This window comes from Salvelinus sp. IW2-2015, linkage group LG24 (genome assembly GCF_002910315.2).
Source record: "Salvelinus sp. IW2-2015 linkage group LG24, ASM291031v2, whole genome shotgun sequence".
In the NCBI taxonomy this organism is placed as follows: domain Eukaryota; kingdom Metazoa; phylum Chordata; class Actinopteri; order Salmoniformes; family Salmonidae; genus Salvelinus; species Salvelinus sp. IW2-2015.
In genome coordinates, this window is record NC_036864.1 from 2,311,357 (window position 1) to 2,326,021 (window position 14,665).

The 14,665-nt window shown below is 43.6% G+C and overlaps 1 protein-coding gene across 1 annotated transcript in view; it reads right to left on the minus strand.

Moving 5' to 3' along the window:
* The window catches only part of LOC111951530 (proton myo-inositol cotransporter), a 76,366-nt gene that overhangs the window by 12,511 nt on the left and 49,190 nt on the right, over positions 1–14,665 (minus strand). The window contains 2 exon segments of the mRNA XM_023969704.2: positions 11,219–11,265; positions 11,267–11,367. Coding sequence (XP_023825472.2) covers positions 11,219–11,265; positions 11,267–11,367 — 148 coding nt within the window.

Here is a 14,665-nt window from a genome sequence, read left to right on the forward strand (position 1 = left end):
CATAGTTTCAAACAGCCAAAGTGTGTGTATCTTTAGGCTCCGACTCCACTCCAGAAATGTGGAATAAAACAGATTTTTTTTGTGTGGGTGAGACCCCCCTGCCAGGCCACTTGCAGAGGGAAGAAGGAACCTTCCCCAGTCCCTGTTAACGATGAGGATGTGGGCTCATTCTTGGATTCTGGGGGAGCTCACAGTCCAATTATATGAATTACACTGCCCGCAAAAACATTCTACAGGTGGTGAGAAGGGCAAATGGCGATAATACTGTAGATTGTAGATAAGAGCATGTGCTAATTGAAATGTCTGTGTTCAATTTGTTATTAAACGTAATACATTTTAGACCAGGGTAACTACTCTGAACTGGACACAGTTGTCATTTGTCATGTCTGGAAGGTCTCAGAGACTCAATAAAGCTGTCGTATATAAAAACAATATTAAAATGATATGTATGACGACCGGAGCGGACGAGAAGTCTGAAGCTCTGTAGCCAAAACTATTAATCCAACACAACTAAAAGCACCCAGACTGTATTCATGACCACAGTCAAATTCTACGTGACCGATGAATCAGGGTAATCTCTTCTTATGCACTCTGGACAGGCTGTATCACAACCGGCCGTGATTGGGAGTCCCATAGGGCGGCGCACAATTGGCCCAGCATCGTCCGGGTTTGGCCGGCGTAGGCCGTCATTGTAAATAACAATTTGTTTTGACACTACAGGGGGTGCTGTTTCAACTTGGACATTTATCGTTCCCAAATTAAACTGCCTCGTACTCAATTCTTGCGCGTACAATATGCATATTATTATTACTATTGGATAGAAAACAATCTCTAGTTTCTAAAACCGTTTGAATTATGTCTGTGGGTGAACCAGAACTCTTTCTGCAGCGAAATTCATGACAGGAACTGCGAAGGTCTGAAAACGAGGCTCTGTTCTCAGATCAGTTTAAAGCTCTGTATGTATCCTATGGGTCGACATGAACTGCACCCGCCTTCCCCTGGATGTCAGTAACCAATGAGAAGTGTAATGGATTTTCTACGTAGTTCTCAGAGCTTATAAAAGGCCAAGGAACGAAGGGAGCTCTCTTTTCGACGTTCGTCATTGCGCAAAGCAAGACCTCAGGATGGCATTTTGAAACGCTCAGTTATCGGCCTTAGCTATATCCGTCTGTAATTTAATTCGATATAGGTGTTAGAAACATCATAACGAAGTTATTTTAAACCGAGTTATATCATTTGTCCGCCATTATTGCGGCACTAGTCTGGCTGTAACGCACACTGTATGTCTAGTAACGTTAATTTTAAAAATCTAACTCAGCGGTTGCATTAATAACTAATGCATCTTTCATTTGCTGTCCAACCTGTATTTTTTAGTCAGGTTTACGATTATTTATTGATTAGATTAGGTGCCTTTCCAAGATGGCGCCGGCCAGAATGCATGACCTGTTGCCACTGATCACATTGTATAACCACGATTTGTGCTGCTAAATATGCACATTTTCGAACAAAACCTATATGCATTGTGTAATATGATGTTACAGGACTGTCATCTGACGAAGTATATCAAGGTTAGTCAAAAATTATATATATTTTGCTGTATTGTTACGATCGCTAACCTGTGCTGCTGGTAAATTGCTTGTGTTTCTGGCTATTGTGCTAAGCTAATATAATGCTATATTGTGTTTTCGCTGTAAAACACTTAAAAAATCTGACATTGGCTGGATTCACAAGATGTTGGTGTACGCTGTGTATTTTTCAGAAATGTTTTAAGATGAGTAATTAGGTATTTGACGTTGGTCTCTATAATTATTCTGGCAGCTTCGGCACTATTTCAGATTGCAGCTGCAATGTAGAACTGTGATTTATACCTGAAATATGCACATTTTTCTAAAAAAACATATCCTATACCATAAATATGTTATCAGACTGTCATCTAATGAAGTTGTTTCTTGGTTAGTGGCTATATATATCTTTATTTAGTCGAATTAGTGATAGCTACTGATGGAGTAAAAAACTGGTGGAGTAAAAAAAGTGGTGTCTTTTGCTAACGTGGTTAGCTAATAGATTTACATATTGTGTCTTCCCTGTAAAACATTTAAAAAATCAGAAATGATGGCTGGATTCACAAGATGTGTATCTTTCATCTGGTGTCTTGGACTTGTGATTTAATGATATTTAGATGCTAGTATTTACTTGTGATGCTATGCTAGGCTATGCTAGTCAGCTTTTTTACTGTGGGGGGTGCTCCCGGATCCGGGTTTGGGAGGAATTAGAGGTTAACTGACTTGCCTCGTTAAATAAAGGTTAAATTAATATGTTAGTAGTACCCAACTCGCTAAATGATAATCAGGTCCTAATGGCCTAGGACTCAGGACTCTACTGTCCCTCTATCAGGTCCTAATGGTCTCATACTCAGGGCTCTGTTGTCCATCTAAACACTCTGACATCCATGCGAATGCAATCTAAAATCACATCAAACACGTATCATCAAAACAGTATGTGCTTTTGAAATTCACCTCACTGTGAAGAAAGAAGTTCAACAACGGGTTAATTCAAAACAACCATATGCATATTATAGCTCCTCCCCTCTCTCCTTCATTCCTTTCTCCAGTGTGCAGAGATGGGCTGTCAACAGTTTAATGAAATAGCCCATGTTTCATTGTGAAAACATGTTTCTATCGATGTTCCCGAACAGATTTCGCTTTCCCCAATGAAGCACTGGGTCGATGGAGAGCCCATGGCATACAGAGTTTGGGCGGAATATCACCTGTCGTGCGGAAAAATAACCAGAGTAGCCTACGTGACATGAGTGAAACGAACCGGCCCCTATTCACTATTCGAGAATATACGGATTCAATTAATTTTTTTATCTTGCCCCTGTTCCTGCCCATTTGATAATGGGTCATTCTAAATTGAAAAACAAATTTGACATATTATTAAAGATAATATTAAGAGAGAACAGCGTGTGCAGCCTGCGGCAAGGAACAGAGCGCAAGCATTTTTTGTGACTTTCTCCTAAAGTCGCATCGTGCAGCCCATATATGTTTTGATGTCTAAGGCATTCTATGGTTTGTATCATTCATAACTCAAGTTGCCAAATAACTCTAAATCTAGCATATAGGACCTGTTTCAAATGATCACTTTTACGCTAAAAATAGCCACTTCATATGCGGACTCTCGCTCTGGAATGGGAAAAAATATCCTTTCTATTTTATTCAGCTAAGTTCAGTTATATTCTTCTTACTATAAAATCATATAATATAAAATAATGACAAAGGATTTATGAGCATATCTTCTCTGCTAAATGAACAAGCCTACAGCTTATGGCATGGCTCATAGACAGATAACATACAGTAGGCCAACTCATATTCTGTTCTTCTGAAATACCTTTTCTTCATATCATCATGTTTCTTTAGACGGAACTTCCTAAAATAAATAAAAGATGCACTGTAATGGTGTATATTCAATTGATTTATTAGACTTTTTTTTAAATGTAGATGTTCCAACGTCAGCATTAGCAGCTTGTTTGTGTGGAGGCCTTGAGATTACATTTTTAACTATTTAACTAGGCAAGTCAGTTAAGAACAAATTCTTATTTACAATGACGTCCTAACCCGGACGACGCTGGGCCAATTGTGCGCCGCCCTATGGGACTCCCAATCACAGCCGGTTGTGATACAGCCTGGAATTGAACCAGACTGCTGCGCCACTCAGGAGCCCTGCTAAATGTGTTTACTTGTTTATGTTAGCGTAGTCTTTAGCATGACAATAACTGGCGGACAAAATATCATGACCGACACAGCCCTACAGTCAGACTACAGTCAGACTTCATGCAGATCTTCGTGTGCCAGTAAAAGCCCACCCTTATTTTGCTTCCTATCTATGTGGGTAAAAAACATTGGTAAGAAGGGAGAAAGAGAGAGAAAGAGAGAGAGAGAGAGAGAGAGAAAGAGAGAGAGAGAGGGAATAAAGAAAAGAGGAGAGAATTCTTGTTCTCAGTATGGGAGGAGAAGAAAAAAAAAAGTTATCTGGAAGCCAGTTCCATTCACCATGGTAACCACCATCTTTAATAAGTGATATCTAGCAATAGGTCAGCGATATGCCATGGACATGTTCAACCCTCTAATACACTCTTCCGCACCGCACACACGCACGCACCTTCCTCACCCCACAAACGCACTCCCTTCTACACCCATCTATAGCCCTGTACATCTGAGGTCTGTGGGGATCACTTAGGCCAAGGGTAGGATAGGGACAAACACACAGGACTGTTCCGTATATTGGTCTGAGAGTCTGAGACTCTAGAATGTCAATAGTGCAAGACACCACAAGATACCATACAGCCAAGAGAAAGACAGGAAGATGGAGAAGAGACGAGAGAGGTAGAGAGGCTGAAACGGAGGAGGAGAGCGACTGAGTGAGAGTCATCAAGTGTAATGATCAAGTCTTCCACTATGTTAGCTATGGTGCTTATGCTCAAAATTGTGCGGCAACAACTGCTGTAACGCATTTTCGAAGATGTTACGCTGTGACTATTATGATTACATTCTCTCAGTGTAAGAGGGGGCACTGAATAGGAACTTCACAGTGGAGAGACAAACAAATCCTTACAAAAACAAGAAACACTCAACTCCTACTTGAGATGTGAAGTAGAAAGTCGAGACAAACGTTGGCTGACTTTGACTGGGTTTGACACAAGCTGGCTCTTGAAAACCAAAACACAGAAGGTGACATGGTAGACTGTAGATTGTGTAAATACACAAAAACGCAACAACAACAGCAACTTTGACAAGATCCCAGTGTGTCACCTACACTGACCCCTTGACCTTCTCCAAGATGATGCACAGATCCAAGATGGAGGTTATATAACAGAGTGGCTGTGTCCGAAATGGCACCCTATTCACTATCGGCTCCGATCAAAAGTAGTGCACTATATAGGGCATAGGGTTCCATTTCAGATTGTGCCAGTGGCTGTATGTGATGTGAGAGGTGCAGGCAGAAGGTGTGAAATGGCCTTCAGAACCCCTGTTCTGAAAATGGGACCTGCACTCCACTGCCTATGCTCTGCCGTAGATCTACCTCACACATGTCTCCTCTCTCCACGCCGACACGAAGACAAGGTGACAACAAAGATGTCAGAGAGAGGGGGGGAAGAGAACGTTGAGGAGTGGAAAGAGGGTGATGAGGTGAAGTATGAGGAATGGAATGGACAGGCGTAAAGAAAGAAGGATGGAAGTGGTGTCTGAAAGAGATACGTTTGTGTGCACTCACCTCTGAAGCTTGGGTACATGGGCAAAAGAGAGATAGGTGGATGAAAGGAATAAAGGAAAGAGAGGCGTGGGACTGTATGTGTCTGTGTGTGACCTGGAGTCAATCACATGGCCAGAAAGAAGTCCTGTACAATAAATTCTACCGCCTCTCCTCCTCCTCCCTCTCTTCATCCTCCTCGTCCCTCTGCTCACCTCTCTCTGACTACCTGCCTTGCTCCAGCCCATTTCACTCGAAAAGGTGAGAGGGACATAAATTGTTCACTTACGGCTGACATTTACAAATGCATCACTGGAGCTTCATTGAATATGCACCCGATTGAAAAGGATTAAAGAGGGAAAGAGAGAGCAAGCTGAAAAGCCCACTCCCTCCCAGGAGATAGAGATTGCGTCCCAAATTGCACCCTGTTTCCTATATAGCGCACTACTTTTGACCAGGGCTGATAGGGCTCTGGTCAAAAGTAGTGCAATATATATATATGGAATAGGGTGCTATTTGGGACGCAGACAGAGATAGATACTTGGGGGGGGGTCTAAGGTCCCAGGGAACAATACCTACCCTATCAGAGCTCCTTTAAAGCTGGCTACGCTGCTAGCTGACCTAAAGACAAACAATATGATATTGTCTGGAAAGGTCATGATGGCCTGATCGTTAAAGCGGATGGATGCATTGGCAGCCTCAGTGTGACACGAGGAGTGTGTGTTTGTGTATGTGTGTGTGTGGGTGTGTGCCAACTCAAATAACATTTTATTTGTCACATACACTGTTTACAGCAGGTATAAAAAGTTCTGCAAAATGCTTGTGTGCTAGCTCCCACAACATTACAGTACAGTAATCAATATCAATAATAAGAATAAAAACAATACTAATGATAATAAAAATAGTATAGGTAGTATCCATAGTCTGATATGTACACAATATGATATACAGTATAGATAATGAATGTGTTACTGCTATGTCACGCATGACCGTATTTACAAATACAGTGGGTAGTGTTTGTGTGTAGTGTAGTGTCTTGGTAATGCAGTTGAATACATAGTGTATGCTAAAGCAGCAGTGTGTGTGTGTGTGTGTGTGTGTGTGTGTGTGTCACGTTCCTGACCTGTTTTCTCTTGTTTTGTATGTCTTTATTGGTCAGGGCGTGAGTGTTGGGTGGGCAGTCTATGTTTTCTATTTCTATGTTGGGTTTTGTGTTCGGCCTGGTATGATTCTCAATTAGAGACAGGTGTGTWTCGTTTGTCTCTGATTGAGAGTCATACTAAGGCAGCCAGGGTTTCWMTGGTGTTTTGTGGGTGTTTGTTTCCTGTGTTARCGTTTGGGCCACACAGGACTGTTGCAGGTTAGTCACGTKTGTTGTTTTGTTTATTTGTAGTGTTTGTTGGTTTGCCATTAAAATCATGAATACCTCCTACTCCGCATCTTGGTCCGATCCATGCTCCTCCTCGTCTGAGGAGGAGAACGACATTGACAGCCGTGACAGTGTGAGATGCGAGGAGTCAGAGGACCATATCATATCCCTAACCAATAACCACTCATGACTGTGGGTTCAATGGCAAAATCATTTAAACACATTGATACTCACAGACAGCACACTAACCAGGTAACAATAACGTAATCATATCAATTAAAGAGAGGGAGGAGGGAAGGGAGAGAGAGAAACAAGAGAGATAGAAAGCACAGGGGCCTAAGAGCACTCAGAGACAGAGAGAGAGAGAGAGAGAGAGAAAGAAAGAAAGAGAGAGAGAGAGAGAGAGATAGAGAGATAGAGAGCGAGAGAGAGAGAGAGAGAGAGCAAGAGAGAGAGAGCGAGAGAGAGAGAAATGTCTCCCCTGGGAACTGGCCTATTTCTCTCTTGAAAGGAGATGAATGCATTATCACACTCATGTCTAATGCTGCTGAACGCAGAGGCACACAGGGACAGAGTTTCCTAAACATAGAGAACCCATACCGCTCGACCCTGTTTCAACTATACCAACAACATGGTGACGCCTACACACCTCTAAAAAAAAAAAAAAACGATAACAACTAGGGTCCAGAGTTTTTCCTGGAAAGGTGGATCAGACGGTCAAAAAAAAAAAAAACAAGCACCACAACAAAGTCATAACAGTCTCTGAAATGAACTACAACAGCAACAGCAACACACACCACAACAACATCAACTTTTACACACTTAGAGTAGACTATAAAAGGACAATTAGCACGTCTAAATAACAGGTTGCTGTGGATTAACCCAATGAGGAGGCTCTGTGGGTGTGTGTGTGTGTGTGTGTGTGTGTGTGTGTGTGTGTGTGTGTGTGTGTGTGTGTGTGTGATTAGACAGAATAATATTACCATAGGCTAATTACACACAGCTACGTGATCTGCATAAGCAACACGAGGCCTGTCTACTACGATAGCCTACAAGCTGCTTATCAACTATAAGAAATACACAACAGACTGTCATCAGTCATCAAGGGCAATACAAGGGTGACACACACTGGACCTTTACAGCTTTCCTCCCAGGCTGTCCAGCTGAGTCACGAGTTAATTGGCATGTCTCAACATCTCTCAACATCTCCAATATGACATTTCTATAGCTGACCATCTGTGTCTGCCAACTGCCTCCCGTAAACAAACATTCACACATAAAAACTAAATTATACACTAAAATATGACAAACCAAAAGATTAAGATAGAAACAATATAATCTGAAAGGTTACCCTATGCTGGTTAATTCCAAATCGTGTATAATTTTACAGTAGGATGTACTATGGCATTTCTTAATAAATACAAACTTTGAAATATACTGTAAGTAATCTGTGTACATGAGTATCATGTTGAGACCGGAGCAAGACATGGCCAATGTTCAGTGACATCGTCACTAATAGACATGGTTTATTATGGATGGATCAACAACACCTGTGGCCTCTGCTGTGCTCTCATGCTTAACTTCTGGCAGAGGAGAAACAGACAGATGACCTTCCCTCTCGGCCCTTCATTCTCTCATTAATTCTCTCTCTTTCCCTTTATCTCCCCCCTCTCTCTCTNACACACACACACACACACACACACACACACACACACACACACACACACACACACACACACACAACTGGACCTTTACAGCTCTCCTCCCAGGCTGCCCAGCTGAGTCACTAGTTAATTGGCATGTCTCAACATCTCCAAGATTACATTTCTACAGCTGACCATCTGTGTCTGCCAACTGCCCCACGTAAACAAACATTCACACGTCAAAACTAAATGATACACTAAAATATGACAAACCAAAAGATGAAGACATAAACAACATAATTTGAAAGGTTACCCTATGCTGGTTAATTCCAAATAATGTATCATTATATAGTAGGATATGCTGTGGCATTTCTTACTAAATACAAACTTTGACATATACTGTAAGTAATCAGGTTATCTGTGGACATGAGCATCATGTTGAGACCAGAGTAAAACATGCCCAATGTTCAGTGACATCGTCACTAATAGACATTGTCTATTATGGATGGATCAACAACACCTGTGGCCTCTGCTAGTCTGCCAGACAGGATTAGTAGGCTCTCGCTGTACTCTCAGGCTTAACTGCTGGCAGAGGAGAAACAGACAGATGACCTTCCCTCTCGGCCCCTCATTCTCTCATTAATTCTCTCTCTTTCCCTTTATCTCCCCCTCTCTCTCTGTCAATTTCTTAATCACCTCACTCTCTATTCTGTCTGTCTTGTCTGCCTGCCTGCCTCTCTCTACCTCCCTCCACCTCGCTCCCTCCTTCTTTACCTCCCTCTCTCTCTTACAGTGACCTTTCCGTGCCGGATAATGTGGCTAATCGTTATGATTCCAGATCTAATAAGAAGAGGACACATCCTCACTGACAAGACAGGCTAGTTCATCATTTTTCCTCATTGTGGCTCACAGTGACAGACAGACAGACGGGCAGAGCCAGAGAGAGAGAGAGAGAGAGAGGCCTGCAAGGAACCACAAACGTATCCCAAACAAATCAATATCTCAAACTGCCATCCAATCAGCACATGTCCCGGGAGACCTTTAGTTCTTGAGAGATATGGATCAACACATCGTCAATCCAACAGCACTCTGAGTTCAGTTCACAACAACGTCTGTGTGTACTGTGCATACGTGCATGCTTGTGTCTACGAGAGAGTCCGAGAGGAATCGAAGCTGGGGTGTTGGGCGGAATGTGCAACAGCATTTAGAGTCATCTCTTCACGACAGGGTCTGAACGAAGAAAGAGGTACTCAGAGTGAGTGACAGGATTCATACCAAATGAAAACTCTTCCAAAGGCATCTTAGGAAGAGGAATCCCGTTGTTCATTTGAGGGGCTGGCAGAGGACGGGTGACACAGACAGGACAAAGGATGAGCGGACGTTCTCTCCATATACTCCTTAGGCAGGCTGAGAACAATCTTGGGGCTGGGCAGGGAAACAGTGGAGTGTCTTCTGCTGTGGACTGCCTGAACCATTGAACCTATCTGGGCTGGGGGCTGGGGCTGGGGGCTGGGGCTGGGGCGCTGGGGCGGGGCTGGTTGGTGAGGGAGGGAGTGGGCAACATAGGCATGTGCCCCACGTCGGACCCACTGAGACAGACAAACCATCAACCTGAGATTTGTTGTCACTCGGCTGTCTCTGGCCACCACCTGTGGCTTTACAAATTACCAGAGGGAGAGGTAAATACAGCAACGGCCCAAAACACACGCTAGCTACCTTAACAGGCCCACACACACACGCGGACACACACAAACGTAAAACCTTGGTATCACCCACCCACACGGCACGTACGCACCACACAAAACACACGCTAGTGCGCACGCACACCGAACCCAAACCGACACCCCACGCACACCCCCCACTCGTGCCTATTCCTCTCACCTCGGGACGTTTGCTTAGCAACAGCACATATTGCAAGATTGTTACAATGCCCAGAATTATGCTTGAGCCCAGGGGGATGAGAAAAGCTAGACGATGCAATCTCACTTGAGATGGAAATAAAGATTTCAATGGTTTAGCACCTTACAGGCACAAAGGAAATTTAGCGAGCGATTGACCCTGAAAAGTGCATAAAAGTGCACGAAGCTTTAACAGCAATAGACAAAGGGGGGGGGGGTGTTATGTGAAAGAAAACCATTTGATACACCCCAAAAATTGTATAATGTAGGTTACCACGGTCACTTGGAATTTTCTTCAGGCAAGGTCGCTTATCAATCACACAGTGTGGCACTGTGAAACTATGTTCCTTACAGCACATGATCCTGCATGTAATGTCGAAGTGTTGACTGGACTTCTCAACTGGTATTCGACATGAGTCGGAGGGCCGTGTAAGCCCACTTAGCTAAAGGTTACCGTATCACTCGCAATGACGGTGTTGATCTTGTAAAATGATGATGTGGCTTAATCAAAAAACCATGTTACCTCACTGAGCTGTAGCTCAGGCATGTTAGTCCACCGAACTTGCACAAGAGCCTTGTTTGTGGGAGCCGAAACGGCGCATAGGAGCCTGTTTCTGTAGCGTGAGGCAGCTGGATGTACAAGTACATAACCCTGGACAGGACGCTAGTCTATAAACAGGGCCTCACCCACAAAATCAAATCAAATCAAAATCACATTTTATTTGTCACATGCGCCAAGTACAACATCAATAAAATGCTGACTTGCTCTTTCCCAACATGCAGAGTAAATAAGAAAAATCTCCTTCAGTGGAAAATCCAACCAACAAGTTTCAAGTTTCAAAGTTATTCGCCATGTGTACAGGACACCACAGGCGTAAAACAGTACAGTGAAATGTTTTACTTGCGAGCTCTTTCCCAACAGTGCAAAAAAAAAACCACAAGGAATACGAAGATACGATAAAGAAACACGAGAATGCAAGTATATACAGATCAGTGCCAGTACCATAGTCAATGTGCAGGGGCCGCTAAGGCCACCAAGATACTAAAGGCTGTGTACTCACATGACGGTGTTGATCCCAGAGAGCTGTTGGAACATCTGTAGTCCACAATCCCACCAGGAGTGCTCTCCGTTGGGAGGTAGGTTCCAAGCACGGAACAGACAAACACGCAAAAAGGACCGGAATTTTCCCCCAGAAATCAACAGGGCCATCTGGACACACACACACACACACACACACAAACACACACACACGCAGGAGCAGAGGATAGAATAGACCTTTTGATCATCATCAGCCTATCAATGGACAAACACAACACACACGAAACAGGCCAACAGCGATACCAACAAGTGGCTGAAGTTAGTTCTGTTCGGTCTGAAAGTAAAGTTGTGTCTGAGGCAGCAGCAGAAGCCAGCAGGCTTATAGCTGAGACCTTCAAACAGAGACTCCAGGGAGAAGCAGTCATAATAGGACAGAACGTCTGGACAGGTATGCAGAGCTTTGATAAAGAGACTCACGCACTGACTGACTGACTGACTTAATCCACTGAGATATCAAACGCACACAATAATGGACAAATATGGACACACACGCAGACACAGTTACACAGACGCACGCTGACAAACACAGACAAAAACACACACAAATACACACAGTGTTGAAGGGGAGCAGCTGTGAGTGGGTGGATGCTCGCTGGGCTGGGAAGAGCTCCTTTAGCTCCCAGACAGGCTGAACACACACACACACACACACACACACGCGCACGCGCACAGCTACCGGACAGCGCCCCACTGAAACAGAAAACACTCTCCCCAGGACCAGTCACAGCAGGCTCTCCCGAGAACCAATCAACACTGACCGAGCCACTCTGCACCCAGCTACACTCACCGGGGGGACCAATCAAATCACGCTGTTCTTCCCAGCACAACGCTTTCTGACTATTACTGCTGTCATTATCTTTGAATGCATGTATGGATGTCTCTTATGCCTCATAAGCTTAGCTATGTTATTAATCAATCTAGAGAGAGATCTGTTCATATCGTGTGTATCACAAAATAATATAAAGATGTCATAAACCGTCATGGAAGTCTCCAAATGTTACCGGTACACCTTATTATTACTAGCTGACGGGAGTGAATGTTGACTTGGACTGTGTGTTTGTGTTTATCGACTGCGTGAGTAAAGTGAGTGTGGACATGAGCTGCCAGGTTACAAATGCAGCCATCAGAAACTGAGAGGAAGTGATGCGTTTATGAGAGTCAACAATTTGCAGAGCGCTAACATTGTAGAGGCAGGATTGAACGCCCCCCCAGGAGACAATACCAGAGGACAGAGAGCTGATTAGCTGCAGCTCAGATCCTGAGACATGGACAGACAGATCGCCCGTGGACCAACTGACCTAGGTTATGGGTGTGTTAATGAATGAAGCGCTAACTTCACAGAGACGCACAAACACACACACAGACTGATGAACACAAACACATGCTGCTTGTGCATACATTCATATTCCGCAGCAAGAAAATCAAAAATGTCGCTCAAACAAAAGGGGGAACGTAACAAAATGGGGGCTCGTCCGGGATCTTGTTTCCCATGAGTATGGTAGTCGCTCTAGTCTCCTACTCTGAAGCTCTGCTGTGCCCAGATACACTTTTGTGGTAGAGTTTCTGTCACTGACATTCACCTTGAGGGGTTATACGATTGGGAAAGTTGCATAAACACACAGGCTAATAAAATAAAAAATAAAGCCATGGATTTTAAGTTGGAAGCAATTGTGGAAAACCTTACATGGGAGATGCTAGATACTTTCAATGTACAAAGGCGAATCTGCTCGTCATTTCAAAGCATTATGACATTAAGGTGGCATCTTGCGATCCAAAAGCTGTAGTTAAAGCGTTCATCGGTACTGCTTTAGTGGAGGAAGAAATCCTTCCAGGGAGAGAGGCTGATGAATAGGGCGCTACCGGTAGCAAAGTACGTCCCGTAGACGTGCAACAAACGGAGTTAGAACTAAAGGCAAAAGTTGGAGCAACAAAAATGTGAGCTTGAACAACAGAAATTAGAGCTCGGGCACAAGGAAAGAGAACGCGAGGAGAGATTGGATCAGCATAAATGAAGAGTTGGAGCACAGGGCAAAACAAGATGAGCGTACAGCCAAACAACAAGAACGAGAACGTGTGGCTAGACTAGAACAACAACCTGAATGATGGAGATACTGTACAGCACTTTGAGATATCAGCTGATGTAAGGGCTATATAAATTCATTTGATTTGATTTGATCTGGAAGCGCTCCGAATCCAGTCAGGCCATCCTGCACCCTCAACAGAGTTTGATCTTGGTTGGAGCAGCTGGCTTGTACCGCCTTTCAACGAAAAGGAGATCTTTTATAGCCAAGATACACCCCTCTCAAATTACATGACGAACCACAGATCTTAGGAAAACTTCACAAAGGGCCTTTTACTTCAGAAAGGAGTATCCCATAGCCAGATAGCGTTAGCTATAAATTATTGTTCAGTTTGATCTCTAAGACGAGGTTCTAATCTCGTTCCTGGTACTTCATAGTACCAAAACATTACCTCATCCAAGGCATAACTCAATTGTCAACAATTATATTCTCCCATCTCAAGTAAACCCCCTCTTCTCCCCACTCCTGGACAAGCACACTGAGGGGAGTGACTTCTAGGTCATATACTATCTCAAGATAAGTGTAACATCAGAGGGGATATACAATGGTTCCCGACACTGCCATACTCCTCCCCCCAATGGGAAAAGGAGGGAGTGACTGGCGTACAGACATTGTGGAGACAACTAAATGGTTCCCCATTAATCACGCCATCCCTTCACATGGTTTAACAGATACATTCACATATGAAGACAATGTTCCATTCTGACCTCTACCCTCTCTGGGCCCCAAGTGACTTTTCCCTAGCTGAGAAGGGAAAAGTGCAACTTCCAACCCTATAGTCCAAAGGGAAACATTCTAATGACAAGTATTTCACATAAGCATATTATGCAAATAAAAGATCTTATCTATGTTACCCAACTAATTCTGATTCAGTCGCCACACTGGTCTGAAACAGGATGTTGTGTCTTACTGTAAATCTTGTTTGCCAGCGGACGGGAAAACCAAACCAAGCTGTGCCGGTTGCACCTTTGCAGCCTATTCCTGCTTTGACAAACATTTCAGCAGGGTTCTGGTGGACTGTGTTGGTCCTTTGCCCAAAGCCAAGAGTGGTAACCAGTTTCACTTAACCATCATGTGCACTGCAACTCGTTTCCCTGAGGCAATTCCAATGAGGAAAATCACGGGAGGAAAGTTACTGCGGATATAGCAGGAGTTTCCCCTTGAAATCAGACGTGTCCGTGGTAAGGACAACTTGGTTACTGATTGTGTCTCAAGGGTGGGCAGTCAATAAGTTTTGTGTTTAGCTAGTGTGTTTCCCTGGCTCACAATTTATTTTGACTGCACGTTCTGTATTGTTTTTTTTCAACTTGTGAGAGTTAGGCATCTAT